This window comes from Lepisma saccharinum, chromosome 2, assembly GCF_977018435.1.
Source record: "Lepisma saccharinum chromosome 2, izLepSacc3.1, whole genome shotgun sequence".
Taxonomy (NCBI): domain Eukaryota; kingdom Metazoa; phylum Arthropoda; class Insecta; order Zygentoma; family Lepismatidae; genus Lepisma; species Lepisma saccharinum.
Genome location: NC_139230.1, coordinates 184,157,308 through 184,184,318, shown reverse-complemented (window position 1 = coordinate 184,184,318; position 27,011 = coordinate 184,157,308). Strand labels below are relative to the sequence as shown.

At 36.0% G+C, this 27,011-nt stretch overlaps 1 protein-coding gene across 5 annotated transcripts in view; it reads left to right on the top strand.

Annotated features, from left to right (window-relative positions):
• LOC145984224 (cAMP-dependent protein kinase catalytic subunit 1) overlaps nt 1-23,291 on the top strand; it is a 408,508-nt gene extending 385,217 nt beyond the window's left edge. For 4 of the 5 annotated variants that reach the window (XM_083117791.1, XM_083117787.1, XM_083117790.1 and 1 more), the window contains 4 exons: nt 3,652-3,774; nt 4,401-4,565; nt 7,948-8,099; nt 21,716-21,852. In XM_083117791.1, the coding sequence (XP_082973917.1) occupies nt 3,652-3,774; nt 4,401-4,565; nt 7,948-8,079 (420 nt within the window). In that variant the 3' untranslated portion in view covers nt 8,080-8,099; nt 21,716-21,852. Of the gene's footprint in view, nt 1-3,651; nt 3,775-4,400; nt 4,566-7,947; nt 8,100-21,715 lie in introns of all 5 variants that reach the window. The other variant, XM_083117788.1, reaches the window with a different exon arrangement.
• The last annotated feature ends 3,720 nt before the right edge of the window (nt 23,292-27,011 follow it).

Below are 27,011 nucleotides of genomic sequence, written 5' to 3'. Positions count from 1 at the left end.
ATATGGAAATGTTATTACACCATTTACTTGAGAGAGAAAGCCTCTTGTATATTGAATATAGCTTTTAATTTCATGAAACTATTATATCTACAAAAGAAATAAAACACATTCAGTTTCATAATTCTAAGGAAGTATTTCTTCTTAAAGAAAATAGTGCTGCGTTAATTTATTCTGTACTGAATATCAGTTTTACCCAAATACTTTTAAAACTATCTAAATTAAATTCAAAACACATTGCAGTCTCCAAGCTGTATTAATCACGGCAATCAAGAAACAGCAAAGTTGTTGGGGATTAACTTCACAGATTTTTTTTTTTATAGTGAAGTATAAGAACATTCAAGAAATATACTTCTATTAAACTTGGACCATAAAAGCTATGTAGGCAAGTCATTTTCAAAGCAAAAATAGGAAACACTATCTGTGTGTCAGATCCTATGGATTTTTTTTTTTGTGCCACATCTACAACTGAACATTGTTATTGAGAATTATATTTTACAAACTTGTAATCATGCTACTTGCAAATATCAGTATCAACAATGCTGCATCCAATCACAGTGTAAATGTTTATGAGCGATGGACTGTGTTAACTCAGATTCAATGTACATCATATTTTTTCTATTTACATTTACAAACAGCATACAAATGTTGCAAATACAAGGTAAAAATGTTGTTTCAATCATTGCTACAAACTATCATAAACCAGAAGTTTCAAATCAAAACTGTTAAAATGCAGAAACTTGACCGATATATGTATAGTGAGATGATTAATTATTTTAAACAACCAGAAGTCCAATTTGAAGTTGCAAGTTTCAAAGGCACAAAGTGAAAGCTCTTTGTGGCAAATACATTGTCTATAGATCTGAAAGAAAAGTAGAAATCTTTCCATCCACATAGTAATACATACCTTATTGTATTTTAGAATGAAAAATTATAAAAGAGAAATAAAATAATTATGCGGCATAAAATTTTGGAACTTCTGCTTTGTAAATATATAAACAAAAAGCATTTTACACAGTTTCAATTAACCTGTTGAACGTTAATGGACACATTGGAATTACCAAACATTATTATATTATTTAAAAAATAATTATTTGCGAAAAGAAGCAGCATTGTTTTATTTTCTTCAAAGAAGCAAAGAAATCTTGGATTTTACTGTGAATGATTGCTGAAAATCACCTAACTCTGCTGAATACTTTTCTAGAAATATTGTAAGTAAAAATGCAATGGCTCTGCAAAGAAATATGAACTTGAACACACAAAGTGTAAATTGCTTCAGATTATGTCTTGAAGCAACAGTATTAAGTATATATGAATTGAGATTACTCTCATGTTGATTCCAGCTCTTGCAAAGTGCAGTAAGATAACTGAAAACAATGTTGCATTTTTTGTGGACTAATATGAACTTATTCACAAAATTATTTCCACTTATTTTCAAGTTCTTCATATTTGCTGAGAATTTAATAAGTGCACGCAAGTGATGAAATGTAATGCATATCTATGTGCAATGTTGTAGCCACTGTGAACAGCATTAACATAAACAACGTAGTTCCAGTTCCACGCTGAGATCAATAACAAAAGAAGAAACACAGAAGAGTCAGAACTTTAATACAAAACTTTAGTATTGAAAAAATGAATGAAAAGGAATGGTTGAAATTTGATGAAACGTAAATTTGTTGCTTTCAGCTTTAAAAAAGTGATGGATATTTTGTTTATTGTTAGTGGCTAAAATGCATAACAATTGTCACTTGCTATAAATATAATTAACTGATGGTATGAAGGAATCTTAATACAGAATTTGTTTCATTATATTGGGACTGGCAGATACAATGTACACAGAATGTTATAAGAAAATAATGAACAGCTACCATCCAATCTGCATAGAACTTATAAATTTGCTCATTTGTGTGCATTTCCTCAAATTTATAGCTAGAACTTCAGTACTTCTTGACTATAATGGTCTTTGTTACTCAGCAATAATAACCTCGATGCATATTTTTTCATTTTTTTAGTTTAAAACTTGGAAAATAACGCACATATAATGTGGGAGCTTGTACAATTCATAAATTCAGCAAGTTGGAAGTTATCAGCTAACCTTAAATTTTCAGTGATAAATATGAAATATGGAGCTATTACCAAGAGTTCAGCTTGCGTTGCCTCTTAGACTTGTTTTAAGTACTTGTAATATATAGATTAATGTTTTTTGCTGTCAAGTAAATTCATATGGTTTTTCTTTCCCTCATAATTTATTAAGACCAGAGTATGCTGAATACAGGTATCGTTATCAAATTTATTCTGTATAATTAAAAATGTGTGTAGATACATGCAGCATATTCATCAATAGAAGTTCAGTTGAAAATGATTTGTTTGAAGTCAATTCGTATATCTCCTAATAGTTAACACTTCTATTAAGGATTTATTGGAAATATTTCATGTGAGGTACTAGCCAAACTCAAAGACAACCATTGAAGATATGTCAGTATATTTACAGTGCATTATTTCGTATTTCTGAAGATATCTGATATTAAACACACATACAACAAATGCAAGAGCTTGGTCACCGATTTAAATTTTAACAAGTCACTTCTTGAAACAGAATTTTCAAGTTTAATCTTCCATTTTTGAAGCAAAATTGTGAAACAATGTTGTAACAGTATGAGCTATAGAAAAATAGGAGCAAGGAAATTTTCAATTTGGACTGAGATGCAACATACATCTTTCATTCTGTGGAGTGGCAAATTCCGTACACAAGCAACAAGAAGGCCTTCAAGTTTATGACTAACAAGGAGAAATAATGAAATAAAAAATAGTTAAGATGAACAAGAAGACAATAGAATTGACAAAAACTGGAATATTAACTTTTCAATGTAAAAGAAGTAAGAGGCAGAGGTTCTGTTTATGCCATTAAATATTTATATGGGAAGATAATATAAATATGCAAGACAGACTATGAAAAGAATTATTGGTGAGTTCTACTACATGATGGGATACATGTATGCCACCAGGGATCATGGATAGAAGATGGAATTTTCGGTAGTGTTATTGGCATCTCACCAGTAATAAGGTGAGTTGATTACATTTGTATAACATGATTGTTAGCTTCAAATTTTGTCAGCTCCATAATTCAATCATTCACTATTCAATTGAAATCGGTGATAGCAGAAACTAATGAAGAGTTTGGTTAGTTGCAAAGACTACTTTAATTTGACAATTTGTACAGGAAATTTACAGTGTCTTTATCAAAATAAAATTTTATCTTCTTGAATTTTTCATTTTGCTCATAAGAAAAATAACTTGATGATTTAATGTTATGATTAAAACAATAATTGTTTCTCAAGTAATGATATGGATATTATTTGATCATGGATAAATATGTGTGTTAACTACAGTGCTCCCAGCCAGCCAGAGAAGACAGGTTGCTCAAGCTTTTGCATTAATGCTATAAATTTATACTAACAATTGGCACGTAGACAGTTTTGTCACTTTTGTTTAACCATTCTATCTTTGAAGAAAAGACAGTGCAAGCAGAACTTTGCTAGAGTCAATGCTTGTGCGCCACTGTCTTCTACGGTTGTCTTTGAGTAGTGGCTTATTCACAGAATATATCATGAATTTTTACTTAACCTAAGTAACTTTCATAATTACTGTTTTTAGGGTTACAACAAAGCAGTGGACTGGTGGGCTTTAGGGGTGTTGGTGTATGAAATGGCAGCTGGTTATCCACCTTTCTTCGCTGATCAACCAATACAGATTTATGAAAAAATAGTCTCAGGAAAGGTATTTATTTATTTATGTATTTATTTATCAAATAAATTTGGATAGTAATTTAGTCAAGTTATGCTATGGTTGTTGTGTAAGTAAAATTGTAAATATTGATGTTTACAATTTTACAATATTATTTGCATTTTGATGCATTATCTTGGAGTACAGAAGAATTATCTTCAGAATTACTCACATTATAACTTAATGTAACAATACAATAACATAAGCCCAATATTGTGTCATTGTCTTGCAACCCTTTGTACAGGGTGTTACATATTTTGAAAAATCAGATATGTATACTCTGTCCCAGGCATCTCTGGAGCAAGCAAATGAAAACAAGTCTCTGTACAAGTAGTAACAAGAGATGGCTCCAGCAATGAACAAATGAGAGGAAACAGGATTGTTTAGATGGGGAAAAGTGACTGCAGTTACCAGCCTTCACAGCAGCATGTACTGCTTCACTCTGTCCACTCAATCCCTCCCTCCCCTTCTCTGTGGCTATGCATGGCCTTGCTCCACAGATTCAGGGTTTAGATTATGGTAATGGCTGTTTAATAAAAATATTAGATGATACATCTATATTTTATGTATAAATGTTATATTATTTAATAAAATTAATGAATGTTCTTTGTTTATGCCAGGTACGCTTTCCATCACATTTTAGTTCTGATCTGAAAGATCTCTTGCGGAACCTTTTGCAAGTAGACTTGACAAAGAGGTATGGTAATTTGAAGAATGGCGTGAATGACATCAAAAGCCACAAGTGGTTCCAGTCAACAGACTGGATAGCTGTATTTCAGAAGAAGGTAACCGTATGGCCAAATATATTTCAGTATGATTGTATCTGGCATTCAAGGCTTGTTTGCACTTGGCAATTATTTTTCTCTCCCTTTAATTCCTTGTTGTATCAAACATAATGCATTGTGTAGCTTCATTGTATTGATGTAGTTTGCACCTTATTTAACTTTGTTTGTTTGTTGTAGTCTACTTTTCCCCCCGTGCATGAACCTCTGTACAATTAGATAGTAGTTTGGTGCAATTATAGTGTATGAATCATTATTATCAGTGTGTTTATATTTTTGTTAGCTAGTACCTATCTGTAATGTTAATAATGAATGACTGACAGTATGATTATGGTAAATATTGAATATTAAGATAGAAAGGAAAATAATACATTTATTCCATAGTAATATGCACTCATTTGGAATTCTTGACATTGCCGGACTTTAATAAGTGAAGCACTTTAAATTTTTGTAAAGTTAATTACATCAGATTTAAAATTATTTTGGAACAACTGTGACACGGAGAAAGTGATTATGCATAAAAATATATGTGCCAGTGCACAATATTTCCTAAGTGTTACAAAAATTTGTGGATTTGTCCATTAATAAGAATCTGTAAATGTCCTTAGTCACACAATCTTTGAGAATTATTACGTAACAGGGTATTTGAAGTTTTGAATGATATCTACTGGTATTATGTTGTGATGGACAGTTAAATCATATTCCAAATTATCTACATCCGAATTTTGTATTCATTTAGAACTATGCCGATGCCAATGTTTCCGTAGTGGTCGGTACCAATGGTATCAATATTTTGAACAACTTTTACAATTTTCAGGCATCAGAAAAGGTATCTGTGGGAATCAAGGACACCTGTATCTGTTCAAAGTGGTATCAACTCAGTAAAAATAAATACCAGTACTTAATCGTGTTAGCACATCAGCCTTACTCCTTTGAAAGATGGCCTAAAAGTCTTAAAATTTAAGTGCTTTGCAGCACACCTTTCCATCATTGGACTGAATGAAATTGTACATGGTTTATATTTGCTTGATGATTTTCATCAGTTGAGGGGAATGTCCTGGGAAAAAATCACAAGTTGTCAAATAGGACCACCCAACTGTACCATGATGTGTGTGTATTATATAATTACGTAACAGTTGATTTCTCCTGACTTTACAACTAGGTACACACAAGTTTGATCAAAAGTACTACCTAATGGGGTACTTGAAATGTAGTTTGTGGTGGACTCGAGCATTGATATTCTGATTTTCAGTGCAATTTCAGATTAATGGTTACTCAAAACCTGTAACTCCACACAGTGGGCATATCCCCCCTCTTTATTTTTGACACTATGATGGTTGTGGTTGAATGCTTGCTATGGACACAAACCTAATACCTTGAGAGAGTCTGGAACATTGGTATGGAGACAGTCATTTTAGTAGCACAGCCTAATTCTGTGTCATGTTCTGGCACACTTCACGTTGCAAGTGTGTCATTACCTAAATAAGACATTTCCTGGGCAACCAGCTCCCATAACCTAACTTCCAAGAAGTTCCGAGCTCATCTCTGGGGGTTCATCAATGATAGTCTGAAATAACCGGTATCACACAACACAAGAGTTACGACCAGCTGTGGAAGATGCCTTCATGTATGTGACCCTGTATTAATCTCCACAAAACATGGCACAAAATTTGGCTGTGCTATGAAAATGACTCTCCACACTGAAGTTCTGGACTCTTAAACCATTAGGTGTGTGTCCATATCAAGCATTTAACACCCACTTTGTGATCACTGTACATAACAGTATGATCTTTTGTTGCCATTTTCATGAATATTTGATTTCATATAACTGTGAAAATAGTCACACACACACACACACATATATGCATAAAGAAACATGAAAAGTTAGTTTTCTAAATTGGTTTATTCATGTGATGTATTATATATATCGTCTCTTTAAAATTGTGCTTTACCAGGTTGGTGACAACTGTTAGTGTGGCACTTCTTTATCACTGGTGGTGGGCTCTAAGCACAGTGTACATTGTCTGTTGAGGCTGTTTTGTGGTATTAGCAACATATTATTTATTCAAAGCAGGTGTGGTGCAACTTAACAGCAATACATTCTATCCTTTCTGTATGTTTTTTTACTTCTGTATGAGTCACTTCCACTAACTCAGGCACTTAACTGGTCAGGTGGGGTGGAAACATTAATTTTTCATGCCACAAGATTCTACGCCACCCATACTTTCAAATTAAAAAAACTTAATATGTTATTTTTTGGCCCATGTTCCTTTAGTTTTAATGTGATTTCATCATGCTATGTATGCAATTTTTACATGGTTCGTCTGTTGACACATACTGCAGAGTTTTAGTGATTACTTAAGCCAAAATGTTTGAAGATTTTGTTCAATACATGCTAATGTCATTAGGTTAGATGGGTCAGGTTTAGTTCCCTTAGCATTTTCAAAATAACCCTAAATGATTTCGTGGTTAGGTTAGGCAGGTCAAGTTTAGTTCTCTTAGTATTAAACTAACATTCATTCCCACTAGTTTACGAAACTTACTGCCGCTTCTATCAATGGAAAATTCCTTGTCCATGGGGAGTGTGTATGCTTTCATAAGGTAATTTTAAAGTTTTTTTGCAACATAAATAACTTTTTTCTAAATTCAAATTGTGCTCATTACTTTAAGGAAAGTTCAAATTTCGTGTGACAATGATTGCCAAAATTTTACGATAATTAGTCTTTCTGCTAGGAGAATTTGAAGAAATCATTAAACAATTGGAACTGTAACATCACCAAAGACTCTAAATTTTGTCACCTCACCAGTTAAGGCCATTATTTCTGTATTTCCTGTGGATACCATATCAAGAGCCTCATATATGCAACAATTGCACCACGTACATTTCTTGTATAAACTCTGTTGAACAAGTGAGTGTGTTGTTGGTCATGCATTGCAATTACTTTCTCCTCAATTTGGGGCAATTTCTTCATTTTTGTATCTTGCAAAATTTGTTACTTTATTTTTAAAATAACATGAGTAGATTAAAAAATTAAGTTTAAATTTATTTAACAATTTGTTACTACATGTGGTATACTTGTTCATTGGTATTGTACCTCTTTGTTGATTGATTGGTATTAAATTTTTATTTCGTAAAAGAACTTATGGATGTAACTATATATTCAATCAAAAAAGGGGAGGGGATATTTGTTCTTTTTACCTAAGAGGTATGTGCCAAAATCATTTTGTGATTGAAACATGTCTGTTGATAGAGGTTGACAAAATCATACAAGTCAGTCATTCATTTGTAGAAATATGTTTGGTTGCTGATCCAGAAGCTACTTCCATTAATATTAAATCTGCGTTTTACCTCACTCACTAGTGTTCTTTTTGCATGCTTATGCAGGTGGAGGCACCACTTCGTCCCAAAATACGCCATAGTGGTGACACCACACACTTCACAAACTACGAGGAAAATAATGCGCTCTTCAGTTTATCATCTACGGATCTATTTACTGCTGAATTTCAGGAATTCTAGGATAGTTTTGCATGTTTGTGGTTAGTTTTTCTGCACCTAATACATTGCTTGTTTAGATAACCTTTAGTTATACTAATATTTGAGTTTGCATTGGTAACTAATATGTTAATGTGTAATAAAGTATGTAGTGTATTGCTTACAGTTTTTGCACATAAATGAAGGAAATTGTAAGGTAAAAATCACATTTGCTTTGTATGTATGGGTAGAGAATATATTAATATGGTTGTATGAATAATGTATGTGGAAGATGGTAGATTTTAGAATGTTACATGCTGGAAAAATGTAGTGCATGTTTCTAAAAGCATGTATGTTCGGTATGGCACCAATTAACAATTAATATTTTTAAGACAATTTTACTTAAGGTTAGATTATTTCTTGTCATCTGAAAATTACATGGGTTTGAAACAAGAAAATATAGCAGGATATAAGATGGTATATAGAAAGCATCTTCACACTTTTTTTTTAATTTCTTGACTTGCTCATCAAATGCAGCATTCGTCATTTCTGATGGAGAATATTTTTTAAAAGAATTTTTTTGGACTGTCTGTGTTTTCTGAATACAATATCTGCTGTTCTTGTCTTTCTTGTATGAGGTTAAAAACCAGGCTTCCACAGAACAACTACCGTATTTACGCGTGTATAATGCGCACCTTGGATTTTGATGGAAAAAAGTTACAAAAAATTATATCTCGTATATAAAGCGCAGTATAATCCAGGTTCAAGAAATGGCTTTCCTAGTTGTAGGTTGTAAAGCTTTTGCTATGCCAATCAAAAGTGAATGACATCATATCTATTCAATGAGTCACCTGTTGCTATGTGAACCAAGAGGAGTTAAACTTTATACATGATTTTGCTAATTTTTTCTTCACTTTTTCTAAAAAAAAATTCAAAATATATATATTTTCCATGACTAACGTTACATTTATAAGAGGCACATTCAGAACCCTCAAACTAGCAGCCGTAGCACAGCACAAGATTTCTTTCATTAAGGCATTAACACACTCCATATATGTCATATTATTTGACCAGTAATACATTTTAATTATTATTTTCTTTTTCTTATCTTTTCTTTCATCCAAAGTACCACAAAAATCACAACATTTCTTCATTTTGTGATGAGCTTATTTCAACCTCATTGCACATTAGTGTCACCATCTTAAATGGAATACTGTTGCCATATTCAGAAACTACAGAATTTAAGCTTTACAATTATATATAACAGGATAGGGTTCTGTAAACATGAAAAATCAATGCAAGTGTCACAAAATCATGGAATGACATTGCACGGTTTCAAGTTGGCATTCTGAATTATTCCGAGTATAATGCACACCATGGTTTTGGGGGGCAACAATTTTGGAAAAAAGTGGGCATTATACATGAGTAAATATGGTATAATGCTACAAGTAGCTCTTGTACATGCAGTGACGTGGACCCTTGGGGTAGCAATCAGTGGCATGCTCAAGGGGTGGTTGGTGTGGCTCATACCCCTCCCCCCTTTAGGGCCCAGTATCCCTAAAAATAGAATGTCAATAACAGGAAAAGATTGCAAAATCATGAATGAGTACTAAAAAATGTACACGTAACCCCCACCCCCCATTTGAAAATAAAAAAAGATTTGATGTGACTACTAAGCCAGAGATCCTGGATTCGAATCTCGGCTTGGCCATGGGTATGCTCTGAGTGTATCCCTTCATCTATATTGTATCATCTTCGCGATTAGCCAAAAGTGGCGGAAAAGCGAAGTAAAATAAACCAAATCAAGCAATCAATCAATCAATGATTTGACTTGATTTTTGTTACTTAGCGATGCTTTTTTCTCACATTTGGTTAATTGTGAAGATGATACGATAAATTAATGAAGGGACAAACACAAAGAACACCCATGCCCAGGTCGGAGTTTGAATCCGGAACTCCTTGCGTCCTAGCATGCTGTGATAACCACTCCCCCATGGTTGGTTGATTTGGTGTTTTAAGTCCACTTTAAGCACAGAAACAAAACAGGTAACAAAACACACTTTTTTGTAGTTTCTTCAATAATATTCATTTGGCTTCTTGAGTTCTGAGATACATTTTTCATTTCAAATTATTTCATTATTCACTGCAGAGTACAACACAGGAACAAGAATGCACGCTCATCACGGGTTCGAATCCCGGCCTGGATTGTTCAAAGTCCCTTCATTAATTTCATCACATCATCACTCATCCTCATTTTCATGATAACCAAATGTGGCAGAAAAGTGAAGTAAAATAAACCAAACCAACAACAATATGAATGTGCGTTCTCTTGCTGTTGTTGTCTGCATGTGCTGACGATGTGAACTGATTCGTGTTGGCAGATGTCCAACTCATACAAACACCAGGTATGGCATGCCCATGGTAGCTTCATATGCTCACTAACGCCATCTATGAGCAAACAGCAGATTTAAGCTTATACACGTGGTATTTTCTAAATTTTGTCCTCTTCTCCCACTATGTGATTTTTCAAAGGAAAGCACATTTCGAAGGATGGAAAAGTATAATTGAAAATTATCAGCATAGATGTGGTAGTTAAGCATGGATGGGAGGTAGATAATGTATATGGTAAACAGGAGGGGGCCTAGTACAGTACCTTAAGGGATGAAATGGGGATGTTTTTCCATGACCTTTGATATAGGTCGAAAACACTTTTTTGACATCCTTGTAGATAGAAACTGAACCAGTTAGCCTTAGAGTTGAATTTTTGTGATGAATGGTTTGGAAAGCTTTGGTAAAATCTAGAAGTATAAGGATTGTAAGTTGCCTGTTTCCATAGCTAACCTCATGTGATCTCTCAACATTGACAAGAGCCATGAATGTGCAGTGGTTGCTATGGAAACCGGTGACAATGGTCTATTAGGTTATTACGTGCCAGGAAGTCATGTGTTTAATGACTAATAAGGTGCTCGAGGCCCTTCAACAAAGCTGGGAGGATGCTTGGTGGTCAAAAGTTTTTGACATCATTTCCGTTGTTTGTTTTAGGCATATGGCATACCTGGCCAAGTGGGCTTGTAAATAAAGAAAAATATGTCTGTGATAGAGGATTCAAAAATTTTTTTTAATCTTCTCTTAGTTTCTATATTTTTCGTTGCTTGTTTTTCCTTTTATAATTTCTCTAAGTAGCCCTGACACATTTGTTATATTCAATCATATGAATAATCCAATGTAAGGAAACTGTGGGAACTGAAGAATGCTTCTTCCAACTCTTTTTCCCACTTCTTCCCAAATGAATCTATTTGCTGGTTCTTTGCCCCCTCCCCTTTCAGTTCTTGATGAGTAAGCCTGTAGCATTTCATCAAATCACCATAGGAAGGTAAAGTCCTTGAATTGAAGGCACAAGGAGTTTGAAGAGAGATTTGTGGCTCATAATTGTGTGACTTGTATGAACAGTCATAACCATAACCACCACAAAAACACACACACGCATCCAAATCCATTCTCAACACAAACACTACTGAATACTTGATGTCAAAACTATGGGCAGGATTGCAACAAAGTGCACAACGTTTAGCACAACTGTGTCAACAACTTTGGCAACAATCCTTCATTCCTGCAGCAAGTGAACTATCCGGAAGGAGGTTCTTGACTTCAGCTCCCCTTACCTCCTTCACTTTCTAAACACTACTGAACCAAACCTCAATTTTTGCTGGTTCCCTGTCTTAGGTAAATCATCAGGAATGTAATTTATTCATATTTCCCTGTGAATTTAAGCAGTTCACCTTTTGATGTTCTTTGATTTATTTTTATTTCATCCACGGACTATAATTTGTAAAATGGAGGTACATCAGTAGTATAGTATATATCAGAATTAATAGTAATTATACATTGTAATTATAAATTATTCATTGGGTTTGAAAGGGCCGCTTAATAGAATGTATAACACATACAATAAAGAAACATGAAAATAAACGGAAACTGTCAAAGTTTCATACATACTTTCACAAATGTTCAATGTGGCTTCCTTTCGTCACACGACACACATCTACGATAGTCTAGTTCACCCCACACATGCTCTAGCATATCCCTTCTAATGGTCGTAAATGCAGCTGTAATATGATCCTGTAGCTCAACCAAAGTTGTTGGTAGTGGTGGTACATACACTGTGTCTTTCACATGCCCCCCAAAGGAAAAAAAAATCACAAACATTTAGGTCGGGAGATCTAGGAGGCCATGGGAAAAGTGTCAAGTCATCTTCAGCACATCGCCCAATCCCACGGCGTGGGAGTTCTTCATTCAGGTAGCGATGCACCTCAGTGTGCCAATGGAGCGGTGCCCCATCAAGTTGGAATACAAAGTTATTGGATCCTCTTTCACTTGTGGAAACATCCACAACTGCAGCATATCGAGGAATGACATACCTGTCAGTGTTCTACCTGAAGAAAAAGGGACCGTACACCTTTGATTTAGACACTGCAGCAAAGACATTCACTTTTGGGGAATCTCGTTCATGTTGCATTGTAGCACGTGGTTGTCGAGTACCTCAGATATGAACATTATGGCAATTAACCTTGCCACTCAAATGGAATGTTGCCTCATCCCTAAACAGCAGAAGATAAAGAAAACCAACATCCCTCATAGCATCCTGCATGGAATTACAAAATGCATATCATTTGACGAGGTTGTCTAGTTGTAACATTTGCAATAACTGTATGCGGTACAGTTTGTCACAAAATGGGTTTGCAAAATCTTCAGACAGTTGGCTGCGGAATACCAAGTTCCCGACTGGTGTGGTATGTTGACTTCTGTGAGCTACACACAAAACTCGCTCTAACTCACTCCACTGTTTCATCAGAAGTGCTTGCATATTCTGTGCTTTTACCTTTACACAGGCAACCAGTTTCCTTAAACTGTCGATGCCATCACAATGCTTTGGTGACCTGGTGGTGCAGTTGCAAACTGTCTCCGGAATGCACACTGCATGACAACAACGGAAAAACACTTCTCATATTCAAAAACACAGAATGCTTTCTTCTGCATAGATGCCATTTTGGAAACTAGGTTTGTGCTGCCATCTGTCGGCAGGTGCTAAGGTTACAAATAAATTAAACTTTCAGATGTGTTCTTTTGTTTCATGATTAGCACACATGTTATACTAATAGTTTTGGAAATATTTATCTTTAAAACCCAATGAATCATTTATATTTACCCTGTACATGTAAGGAGTATTCAGAATTTTTATCCTAGTATACATATATTTATTGGCAGTAGTTTGACAGTGATTTCATTTTGGGTTTGTGTTCTTATTGCATGGAATACAACATACAAGGTTTGCCCATAAAAAAACTAACTTTTTTTTTTAGGAAAGAAAACCAGTAATTACCTTCAAATGACTTTTATCACCTTCAAAATAATCACCAGAGGAGGCAATACACTTTGACCTGCGTTTATACATGTCTTCGAAACACTGTTGATAGTCATTGACAGTAAGTGTTCGCAAAATACATGTAACATTTAATTTAATGTCTGCAACTTCATCAAATCTTCACCCTTTCATAGCCATCTTAGGCTTGGGAAAAAGGAATAAATCAGCAGGTGATAAGTCCAGAGATTATGGAGTGATCACTGTCACTGAATGCTTAGCAAAGTATTGTACAGACAATGCAGTATGAGGCCGAGAATTATCGCGTAATAGAAACCATTGGTTAGTCACAGAGGTCCTTCCTAACCTGCTTCATCCAGTTTGAGTTGACCAAGCACTTCCTTGTAATACCACTGATTGATTGATTGTTTGGTTTTCAGGGACAAATTTATGGTGGATCAGTCCTTGGGAATCAAAAAAATGCGATCAGCAGCATCTTTGTCTTCGATTTCAACATCCGTGCTTTTTTCTTTACGGGCGAGAACTGTCCTTTCCACTGCACACTGTCTTTTTGTTTCGGGGTCATATTGTAAACACCAAGTTTCATCTCCCGCCACGATACACTTTAGGAAGTTGTTGTCCTGGTCTGCAGTTGCCACCAAATCCTCGCAGCACTCTTTCCTTTTATCTTTTTCTCATTCTGTCAAAATGCGAGGCACAAAGCGAGCACACACTTTCCTTATTTGCAGGTTCTTCGTTAAAATTAATCTACAGTTTTCTTTGCTGATATGAAGCATGTCTGACAGTTGCTGCATGGTTAAACATCTTATCACTTCTCACCAGTGCACAAACTTTCCACATTGTCGTCATTCCTTGATGTTGAAGGGCGTCCTGATCTTGGTTCATCCTCGACACTTTCATTTCCACCTTTGAAACGATTGTACCAGTCATAAGCCTGGGTTTTTGATAATGCTGCATCACCATACACTGCCTGTATCATCTGTAACATTTCGGTAAATGATTTACCCAATTTGTAACAAAACTTTATGCTGTAACATTGTTCCATCTTGGTGCGCATATTTTGTACACTGCCTGCACATGACCTGCATCTGATGCACGCTTGCCCCGATACAGACTGCCTGTAACTACAGTGCCTAGAATAACGTAATGTGGAAAACGGCATGCTTCTGCGCTCTCTGGATGGTTCCACTCGAAAATGATCCGCTAGAGGCGCTGGTGTTGACCCCGGTGCTTGGTGTTCGACTGCTTATAATGGAAGTAAATGGAGTTTTTGCTGCAATGTCTGATTCTTTTACATGAAGCATTTCTATGAATGTGATAATTGCTATGATATTTGGTACAGTGGTCACGAAGATATTAAGGAACATTCTAGACAGTCGACCATGTCCTGTTATCGTCATACTTTCGTTAATAATACGGGAGAAAAAATATGCGTGGAATGCTCTTGGCAACTAAATTTTTGTGTATGAATTAGGTTCGTTATTATTATCATCATCATTTCTTTTAAAGATATACACACTGAAGCATTTGTATTTTTAATATTTACTGTCTCTTTTCTTCCGCTTTAAACTAATCGTGGCGATGATGATAATGATGATTGCATGAAACGACAAGGGGAACCCCACAAAACTTTCTTAGTGCCATCGACATGATTGTAAGGCAACTTTCAAACCAATGGGACAAGTGACACGGGATGTTCACACTGTCACACTAGTGACACACACTTCCAGACTGTAAAATAGCATTCATTGTACATGAGGGTCCAAACAGCAAACGACACGTTCATATGGCGTATTCGCGTGCTACTTGTTACTTCGGTCGGAAAGCTCCTTAAAGGAAGGGTGCTCAGACCGAAGCGACGCGCTACAGGGGGAGTTCCCAACTAAGTGACAAGCGACATGGTGCCTTCAGTCTATTAGCAAGCATTGCGTGCGAACAACAGATAGGCGACACGATAAACCGCACATTACAACAACAGATCTAGGCGACATGATAAGCAACACGTGTCGCTTTGTCGCTTGTTCGTTGCTCAAACTGGGCCATTTCCTCAATAGCTTGCAACATGTTGCTGTGGTTTGTTGTTCGCGCATACGCGATGCAATGAGTGTCTTGCTTTAGTGAGATTGCGCACCAAAGCGACAAGCGGCACGCGACACTTATCGCTTGAGGATTTCACCAACCGAACACTGATCTGTGCTTCCAGTCATGCCGCTACGATGTGAAATGTTGCTCTTGATTGGCTCGTTTCCAAGCAACATGTGTCGCTTCGGTGTGAAAGTTGTCTTGGACCGAAGGACCATGTCGCTTTGGTGTGAAATCCTCGTATTGTTTGTCGCGTGTCGCTTTGGTGTAAAGTCTCCTTGAGGAAACGGTACAGTCAGAGCTTGTGTCCCTACGGTTCGAAAGGCTGCATTGATTTCAGACTGCTCGCTTTCAAGCGACATTTGTGGTTTGTCACCTCGGTATGAATTATCTCTCAGGATACTATTTATATTCTAATAACATAGAAAAATAAACTCTAATACACAGTCCAAGACCTGACGTCCGGAATCACATTGCGATGTTTCTTCTTGTGTTACGCATGCTATTTATTTATTAATTTTATTTTACTTTTCTTTCCAAATTAATGCCATTTCGTGACTGCAAATCACTCCACAAATATAACTGTTTCCATCAATTCACTTACCGCCTTTCTAGAGAAACAAATGTACACAATATATTCCAAAAACTAACTAAGCCACATTACTTTCATAACAAAATTAGCACCTGGGTCGATCGCAATGCCATCTACTTGTCATCGTCTCGGGGAACCAGTTTCTTGGGTCGTTTTCCACACTACGTTATTCAAGGCGCTGTACTGTAACAGGTTGAAACATGCACTGACGGGAAGTTTAGATAGAGCTCTTTGCAGTGTTGCCAGAATACAGTTCCTTTTTATTTGGTTTGGTTATTTTTCTTTTTGACAATTTGGTTTCTTTATGGGCGGACCTTGTACTTAACATAGTGAGTGTAATGACTAACATAGTGATGGCATTCCTTTTTATAATCATGTATAGAATAGAAGTCATGGGCAATTATACAGCGTATGCCTTTAGAAGGAACATGAGTTCAGCCAATATACAGCCAGTGCTGCAAGGCCATCATCATCGCTCTCGTTTCTGTTTTATAGCATGTTTCCCAAGAGGTTTGAATAGGGGTTTACCATTTCTGTAGTAGATATTTTACCCTGTTTTATAATACATGACACCGTATGCACACCTACACCACACGCTTTAGCTGTAAATTCTAGACTCTGGGAGGAAAAAAAAAAACAAAACAAGGGGCCCCGGGTTCAATACCCGGTGGAGGCACAAGTGGTTCGGATCCCACTTTAAACTGTAGGTCCAGTCCCGATTAGCCTTACTGTGCATAAAGTGGACTTAAAACAACAAATCAATCAATCAATCAATATGAAAAACACTGTTTCAGCATGCACTTCTTCAGACGCCAATTCCTTTGAGTAAGAATACACTTTAAAAAGATGATTTCGGTCTTGTGAACTTATTATTTTACCCTTGGCACTACTGGTGCTAGGTTTTGAGAGCCACATTAAATAACACTCGCAGAACACACAACAATCGAACATAACGGCTGTATTACACAGCATGCTATGATGCCAGGGTACCGGGTTCAAATCCTGGCCCCAGGCATGGGTGTTTGTGCAACCTTGGTGACAATGAAGTTCGACCAGAAAGGAATAAGTGATTAAATGCACAGAGGCATAGGCGGTGGAATGGGTGACCCGCAGAAGTGATGCATGTGTGTAAGAGGAGGCGTGTGAGCAGGCAAGAATCGTATTCCCAGCATGTTGCACCCAAGGTCACGTAAAGAACGGAAACGGGGAACTATACGCGTGACATTGAACTTTGACCAGGCACCAGACCCATACGAAAAATTCCAGATAGTGGCGCATTCGACGGAAGCATGACGTCACGGACACGATAAGGAAGTCCGCCGTATATAAGCACGTGCTGTGCACCAAGGAACCGCAGTGCATCATCACCATGGCCAGGGGCAAACCTATTGACAACACCGTGAGGAGAAGAGTGGTGGAGTTGCAACGGGATGGACTCAGTGAATGGGAAATAGGGCGCCAACTGAACTTACCCAAGTCAACCGTCCACTGCATCATCAAACACCACCAAAATACGGGTACTACAGAGCCAGGTAAGGCCCCCGGTCGAAAACGCCTGCTGAGCGTGCATGACCTACGGATATTTAGGCACTATATCCAGACTAACAATCATGTTTCTGTGGCTGAATTACGACTGTGGACTCGAACGGTTTCACATTGAAGTGTCAACCAGAACCATTCGCCATTACCTACAGCGATGCGGTTACCGAGTGTACAAGGCGAAACGTAAACCCTTCCTTTACATGTTGAACAAAGGCAACATGTTGACTACAGTGGGCACGAATGTACCAGGGATGGACATTTCGGCAGTGGAACAGAGTTTTGTGGACGGACGAATCCATTTTCAATGTTGTGTACGGGAAAATACGGAAAACAGTCATTTGTCGGAAGGAGGAACAGAATGAAGCAAAATGTTATGCACGTCGGGTACAGAAACCTGTGTCAGTGATGGTATGGGGATGCATGACGGCATCTGGGGTTGGCCCAGTACACATCTGTGAGGGCATTGTGAATGCACACGCATACTGGAGCGGCATCTTCGCACAGTGCGAAGGCACCTGTTCCACAGGCGGCGTCTCATCTTTCAACACGACAATGCCAGGCCTCATACAGCGTGGCTGACAAGAGAATGGTTGACTCGCCATCATGTGCGAACTCTGCCATGGCCACCATCGAGTCCCGACCTCTCGCCCATTGACAATGTGTTCTTAAGCAACGTGTGCAACAGAGGGGACCCACGACAGTGGCTGCTCTTATCGCCTGCCTGCAGGAGGAATGGCACCGCATCGATGTGGAATACCTTGAACGACTCGTCCGCAGCATGCCCCGACGCATTGCCACAGTTATTCGCCGAGGGGGCGGCGTCACACCATGGTAAACAGGATCCCCTCTAACAGTGGTCGAACTTCAATGTCACCTGTAGATGGACGAAAATGTTTTATTTTGTGTGGACACCATACATTGCTGCGTTGCAGCGAAAATTTGTTTTCCTTTGTTCCATGTAGCCTGCTGAATAAAATATGTTCAGCATATGCATGTGTTCTTCTTCTTTCACAACGCACTCCTATATTTGTGACTGGTCGAACTTTATTGTCACTAAGGCTGTAAGTGTCCCTTCATCACTCATCCTCATCTTCGCGATTGGCCAAGAGTGGCAGAAGAGCAAAGTAAAATACATCAAATCAATCAATTAATCAATTAGGTCTGTATTGAATCCTCTCACAACTGTTCTTCGTGGCATACACGTAAAATAATTTACACCGCCCTTGCTACGAAAACTTTGAACTCAAACTGACTCACTCGCAATGTACGTGAATGCCCACAACAATGAAGGGTCGTTGTGTATGTTCGGCTGAATTTAACACCCATAGCTTTCCCAAGACACAACTGCTCAGGGGCGTCAACATGGTGGCAACAAAAGAAAAGAAAAACAGATGGAAGGAAAATGAAAGGGTTATTGTGTGTGTGTTGAAATGTGTTGTTTCCCATGTTTCTTCAAGCAACGATAACTCCAGCTGTAGGCAATGGAAATTTATGGGACTTGGACTGTCAGGTTCAAATTGTCTAGCCCCATCATATGATGAACCTTAAAGTGGCGAGTTTTATGAAAACTTATTGCATGCAAGAAAAATACTGAACGCACAGCGTTTAACTAGCATGCTGTACAACTGTACAACATTGCACTCGTGTGATAGGCTGGTCGCCAAGGACACACTCTGTGTGGCCCTGCCCAATATTCCTTCCAAAAACATACACCGTATAGGACCATTTTAATTTTACTCTTGAAGGTTTTCAGTTGTTGTTCATCTCTTAGTTCGTTGGGCAACAGTTCGTTGGGCAACATTTGTATAAATCAACTGCAGTGTGTATTGGTCCATTCTTACACAGAGACAACCTAGTTTTATGTGAATTGTATCTTTATTTCTGATGTTTAAGCTATGTATATCTTCTAGTTACAAAGGTTTTGATATTTTGCTTAATAAATATATACATATGTGTATTCACATGGTAGTGTTAGCAAATACAAATTATGACACAAGTTTACTGAAACACGTTTTATAACCACTACATTCTGTGTTATTGATTTGGGCTCTTTATTTGGCATTCATTTGTTTGTTCAAGTACTTGAACAGTTTTGTTTCCTGTCCATTGTAAATGGGACACTCATGATGTCATGATGAGAACATGCAGTTCTCAAGCTGTGGTTTGACTGACTCAGTTCTATAACTTTTGTGTGTCAATACACACCAGTGGTGTACTCTCACTAGGTTTGCTGCCGGTATACAAACTTTACTCACTTTTTTATTCATTTATCTTTAATATGTGGAAAATCACTCAATATATTTTATGCAAAATATTAAAGCAAGCTTTTAAACCCGAATTTAAGTAATTTTTTTTGAAGAAGTTCAAAGACTGATTTATGTACGCCACTGATTGTTCTCCATCGCACTCTTCTGATCAGGTTTCCTCTCACGCTCCCCACACAAGAAAATGTGGGCAGATGTCTTTTTTTAAGAATATGTGGCCTGCATGGTCAGAAACCACTAGAAACAGCTTTGATGGGAAAAAACTGCTTGTTCCTTTCTGTTTGTGCGGAGGTAGAGGCAGTTCTGCTACATGAAGGGAAATTTCCCATGGTGGAGGGAAATCCAGGTCCAATTTTCTGTGAAAAGGGAAATTTTATGAAAAATATCAAAATTGCTGGAACATTTTAAGTTGGACTCCTGTTTTAGTTTCATTTCTATTATATCTACGTAGATAGAGGGGTGTATAATAAATATATACAATATGTAAGAATTATGGTAACCAGATCTGGTAAACCAGATCCACCACTGATACACACAAGTTGATTTTACTTTTTTGGGGATTTTTCAAATTAACATTTCTGATAAATTAGCTGAAAGTTTGTGGTGCAGTTTCATTGTCTGTTTTAGGACACTGTTATAATGGGTTAAGTATTTGTAAAACCCCTAACACAAAAACACATTACTCTTCCTGTGCTTGTAGTTTCTTTTTCTCTAAATGAATGGGCACAAAACAATATACAAGATGCATGAAAAAAAATGTAACAGGTAAAATTGTAGTGAATATTTAAAGAGTATATATAAAGAATTGTGAAAAGGATGGTGCATTGCTGCTTTAAAATGAGCACAGTTGTAACTGGTAAGTATATAAATAGATTCTGCCAACTTGTAAGTATGAACTTTAGCATTATACATTGTGTTGTTACATGAATATTACATTACCTGTCATTACCAATCACAGTATTACCTGTCATTAAAGAATGTGCTGTGAAAAATGGTGATATGTGCTATTGCTTGATTACAACTGCCAAAAAGCAGTGCATTTAATTTATATTTTTTCCTCCCACACGCTGCAAATGCAGTATATCCAAAATGTGTCCCTAACTGTTTGCTGGAGCACTACGTATTATTGATTCTATTTTCACTTTATGATGTGAAGCAGCTTTTATCACTTGATACTTAGAATGTGTACTATTTTTTTCTCTGTGCCTTTATTGAGCTCATCTACATATTTTATGTTTTAAAAAGCATAAGATTTTACTTAATTTTAATTCTTTGGTTAATTTCCCAATGTTTTATATCATGTTAACAGAATTCATTAATTTTCTTTAATAAATGTGATTTTAAAAAAAAATTACATAATGTCTATTCAAAAGATTAAGATTTAAAGTACCGGTATGCTTTCATAATGAACAACTTTCCTGTTTGCTAAGCTTTTGTTTTGCAAGCTTCGTGTTAGATTTTACTTTTAACTGTAATATTGAATATTAGGTATTAATATAATTGCATAGCCATAGTTTTCAATAATGTACATGCTGAATAAATTTAACATGTAAAATGCCACAGGAAAATACAAGTTAGTTTGCGAATGAGCGATGGGAAACCTGTTTTTGCACATGTTTCATTTCATAAGGACTTTTATAGAACAATGTGATAGAATTGTGGTTGTTGAAAGAAGTGGATGTAATGAAAGTTATACACTTGAAAAGAAAACTGCCAATCTTAGTCGTCTTATTTTTAAAAAAAATAAGACAGAAGTGTAGATACAATTTTTTTCCAATGTCACCTGCAGTGAAAATCTAACTGAAGTTGTTTTCCATATAGGTTGAAGCTCCATTTATACCACGATGCAAAGGTCCAGGTGATACAAGTAATTTTGATGACTATGAAGAAGAAGCCTTGCGAATCTCCTCAACCGAAAAATGTGCCAAGGAGTTTGCAGACTTCTAATAAGCTAAGCCGTGATTTTTTCAAAGACAGCAGCAGGAAGAGTGAAATAGTTTAAACCATAGTTAAGTATCGACAGACAAAATTAACTTTATTACAGGCTGTCACAGCCAGGTGTCAGCACCTGGTCTGTATAGTGTTGCCAATGTTTTTATGCTCCAGCTCCCAAAGTTTCTGTCAGCATCAAGAAATGAACAAATTGCCAATGTGGTGTGAAACTCGAGGTGCTTTCCATCTATTGAAATTCCAGTCCATGTTGTGAATTTTAAAATTCTGTCCCCCTTTCCTTCCTATCAAGAGTGTTAATCGCTTATTCCTGGTGGGGTTAGTGTCATATGATATGTTGCATGTACTTAAAACAACATTCTGGACATTACCTTGTAATTAATCATGCTAAAGAAGATTTCTTTTGGAGATGTTGATGATGGCTTCCTGGTTTAATTTTATAGTGGCAGCCAAAAGGGTATTATGTAAAAAAAAAATCTTCCTGTTTCATGTTCATAGGAAATAGCTTTAAAGTATGTTATAGTGCTTTGTTACCTTGAGAAGAATGTGATCCTTAACAACTGTCAAAGCAACAACATGTATAAATAATAATGGTGAAAGGTGGCAAAATGTTAAGCAAATAGGATGTGTGTGCGTTAAGACACACCAAATGTTGTAAATATGGGAAATTAAGAGCATGAAAATTTTATAAATTATAGTGTTCACACGTCAAGAGAGTGTTTGGTGTATGTTAACTAACAGTATTAATAAGTTGTTCTTTTTTTAAACTAAAGAAAAACAAATACTTCTCTAGATGAATGAACATATTGCACAAGTCATGGCCAGTCTTATCAAGAGTATATTGAAATATATAGGTAATATGATGGAAGTATTATAAGCCATGTATTATATTTCGACATTCTATTCCTATTTGGGTACATATTAAAGAAGAACCTCTATCATGCTTCAGTTTTGACTCTTGCCTAAAATTCAAAATATAAATACTTAGTTATCAGCTCTTACATTTGATGTATTATTTTTAGTATACAAGCAATACGAGAGCATCTGAGGATAGCGAGTCAGTGTTAAAAGAAATGATGTTTGAACTTCCCTATAAGATTCTTTCTGCCTTACATTACCCGCTGCCGAGTTGGTATTTGGTTATACCAAGATGTTTCAGTAATTAGGTAACAAGATGTCTCATGTGTCCTCATTCGTTGAAATAGCACGTCAAAGCTTACATCAGTAATTGAGTGAGGACTGGTTGCTTTTTATAGCCATGTACCTCCACTCTTTGGATGCTGTCATGCAGTGGTGTAACCTTTTACACAAGAAATAAGGTCTCTATATATATACCTCAACATTGCCATACACGATGATCTTGGAAAGATATTTCTGTTCAGCAGGTGTGGGCACGTAGGCGAGATTTTGTTACCTTATTAATTCAAAACATCCTTTTGTGCACAGAGGCTAATCACCTAACTGAGATTGAACCCTTATACATCATACTTTTATATCCCCAGAAATTAATCAAAGAATCACAGGCACTGTCTTGTAAAAAAACACCATGTGGTCCCATAAGCTCCTCATTCTCTAAGTCTCTAAATTGTCATTAGAAAGTCAGTTTAGGAACTTGATTATTCACTAACTAATGTGAATCAACCAACAACCAAACCAGTTAGTCATTAGTATTGGAGATGGGACTTCTGATCAGATGCCATAAAAAATGGATACCTGTTTTTGAATGGAAATCAACTATTTGACTGTTAAGAAGTCTTCATGCTTCTTACTTGGGACATACAAGTGTTGTAATTATGAAATGAAATGTTTATCACATGACAGCTGGATAGAAAATGATTTTGTGCAAGTGTGTGTATGTGAAAAAATGTATTTTATTTTCTATATATTACCATTCAGGAAGAAGGAAGCAAGACATTATCCTACTAATTCTATAAATTGACTTAATTTGTGTACTATGCAATTTTGCCTGTTTTGCAGCATCTTCAATGAAATCCAGAATATGACATTATATGTTAAAAATTATTTTTTAACTTTTATGTACAGAAACCAAATCCTCTACATGTTACATAACTGAGGGCAATATTTTAACTATCACTAGTAAATGATGCTTCATGCAACTGAAGCTCCTAGGCTTGATGCTAGAAATTTTGTGACACTAATAATGATATTAAATTCTAGGAATATGTTGCAAAATCAAATCACTGATGAGATATAAAAAGATGAATTATTATGCAGTTATCACAGCAAAATTTTCTATGCCAAGCACATTCTAAATGTCAACAGTAGATTGTGATATTCAGTGTCATGCCCAGAAATTTAGCAATTCACATGTTTTATTTTTAGGAGACCCAAGCCTAATAGGGGAAGTTTCCCCAGGCAGTCATTTAATAGGAGGCTGGGCAGACACCAGAGCCACTTAGTTGAGGCACCCACAACAAAAATAGTTTTCTTCCCGCTGATTGTGGGGCATTTCCCATGAAAGAAATTATGGCTGAATACCAATGAATATATTTCACATGATTAAGATTTGGCTGGTACACTTATTTCCTGTCACAGTGGGTGTCAAGTGAATATAATATGCAATTGCATATTCCTTTAAATATAGTGATGGTGGATATTCAAGGAGAATGCCCTTTCTGGATTTTATATATTGTTGTTTTACACAGCATAGTACAAGTGATAATTTGTAAATCATGGCAATACTCTATTCTTGGAGGGGGATAGTAACCTGAAATATAAATATTTATATCTGTTCATATTTTTGTTTAATATATATACTATGCTTTCAGGTTGGTTGGATAATTCAGAATTTTACATGCAATCTACCTCCTTCTGTTATCTTGCACTCTTAAATTATGTAATGTTCGCATGAATATTTTTTTCTTTCTGTCAGTTTGAAGGACTGGAATTGGGCAAGAAGCAGTGAGTGATTTCTTGTTTCATTCCCTTTGGTGGCCACTGTAAACTTTTCCATAAATGCTAAAAATTCCCCTTTATATTTCCCTGCGAATTTCATAAAACAAATTACTTATTTATATATACATATATAGAGCAGTTTGGCAGCTATTTTGACTCTGAATTTTTCCCACCAAGAAATGTACATATATATTTGTTGCATTTATTTGTGTATTTTAAGAGTGTGGTCTGCGTACTATATGTACATCAGAGGCCTTTACTCCAATTTTCACATAATTTTGAAATAAAATTATTGTTATTCGACATGTTCATCTGTCTTAGAGAGAACCAGTGGTACCATGCTTACAAAATGAACGCCCCAATCCAAATTTCTTTAGAGCTACTGCGTAGGACAGGTTCCATATCATGCCAAAAATATTTGTTTCTTTTTCAAGACGTAAGTAAAAGTTTACACCAAATAACATGTTGTAAATTGACAGTGTTTTCCCCTTTGTGATGCTGCTTTATGAACAGCTAACATGTTTTATTGAAATAAGTTGTTTATGTCTATAGTTATTGTTATTTTAGAAAAGAAAAGCAAAGGAAATAATAATGTAATACTAAGTTACAATTGTGTTACTGTTTGACACCTGTTGACATTACCAAGAAGTATTCTACAATGTTGGCAACATGTTTTATTTAGTTAGCCTATAAATTCAGTATATATGTAAATTTTTGTCAAATGTTAGGGTTGACTGTATACATTTACAGCTGGCAGTGCATTGTCTTTTGTGAAGGTTGTTCTCCTGTATTGATAGAAGAAAACTTGGATAATTTTATTAAGAAAAAATAAAGAAAACTTTCCAAGTGAATGTGGTGGTGGTTGTTCCATCTCTGTGGCCCCTCAATGCTTGGTTTAAATTCAGCATAAATTTTAACATAGTTTCAGTGTTAATACCATTAATTAAACAGATGTTATTCAACAACTGGGCAATATGTTATGTGTAATACCAGAACTTGTAATGGAGGAATGATGAGGTTGATCAAACATATCCAACACCAAGTCACTTCTTTTTCTTTCACATCCTTCATGGCGAAAGGTCTATTTATTTCTCATTTTGTTACAACTCTTAACTTATTACAGAATTGTTTTTTTGCCATTGTTTGAATTCATATGTCTAGCTGACTAAAAAACCTAACAGATACCATAACATTAAGATAAAAAATCTTTTACAGAATTATCTGGTATGTGATATTTTTGAATTCACTTACGTATTTTAAATAGCCTTTGAGCGAAAGGGTGGAAATCAGTAAATCACATGTATTAATTGTGAACTGCTTGTGTAGGACAAATCCCAGTACTGTCATCTTCTAAAAAGCCTGTATGAGGGTTTATGTGCTTGTGTTAAAACACAGTGTATCTGTGAGGTGGAAAGGAACTCTAAAACAGAGAGGATGTGAGTGTGTGAAATTACTATTGAAAAATGTCTGCTTTAGAGAGAAATTTATGTACTCGTGTGCCAACTGCTTCATTTCCCATGAGAAAGTGAAGTAGTTTTTCTTTTTTTTTTTTCCGTTGAAGCTTATGTTTAAAGTACATGTTCATGTATATAGGCTGATGAGTTACTTTTTTTGTGATTTGTAGTTGTAGTTTTGAATATGACGTTAATAAAATATGAGTCATCTGGAAAATTGTTTTCATGTGCATGTGTGGAGTTATTATTTATGCCATTCTCGAGCATACAGTGGAACCTCAATATTACATTTTTTCGGGGACCAAGGTGAAAGAACTTAAAATATTAAATCTGGGAAAATTTTACATTTTACTCCATTGCGGGGGCTCATGAAAATTGAATGTATAATGCAGGAAAATATAAAATTTGAGAACTTAAGATTAGGGACCACTGTATATGGCTACTGCAACATACATTGGAACTTTTACTTTTTTCATGTCATGGGACTTTAGATATGGTAAGTTATTAATATAGACACAAAATGTGCTTAAGCAGCCATGTACCTGTTGAATTTGTTTGATTAATTTTGTTAGTTATCTGATATCATAGGTATCCAATAGGATAACTAAGAGTTCTCTGATATGAATGGTGGCAGTAGTCACCAAAATTAATTGAACAAATTAAACAGATACGCAGATACTTAAGCTAGTTTTATGTCTATATTGATAATTCAATTTTGTGTTTTTGAGGAGACCAAGATGAATGAACTTAATATAGAGTAAAATTTTATGACTTAATTGTACACTTCTGTTCAGAGA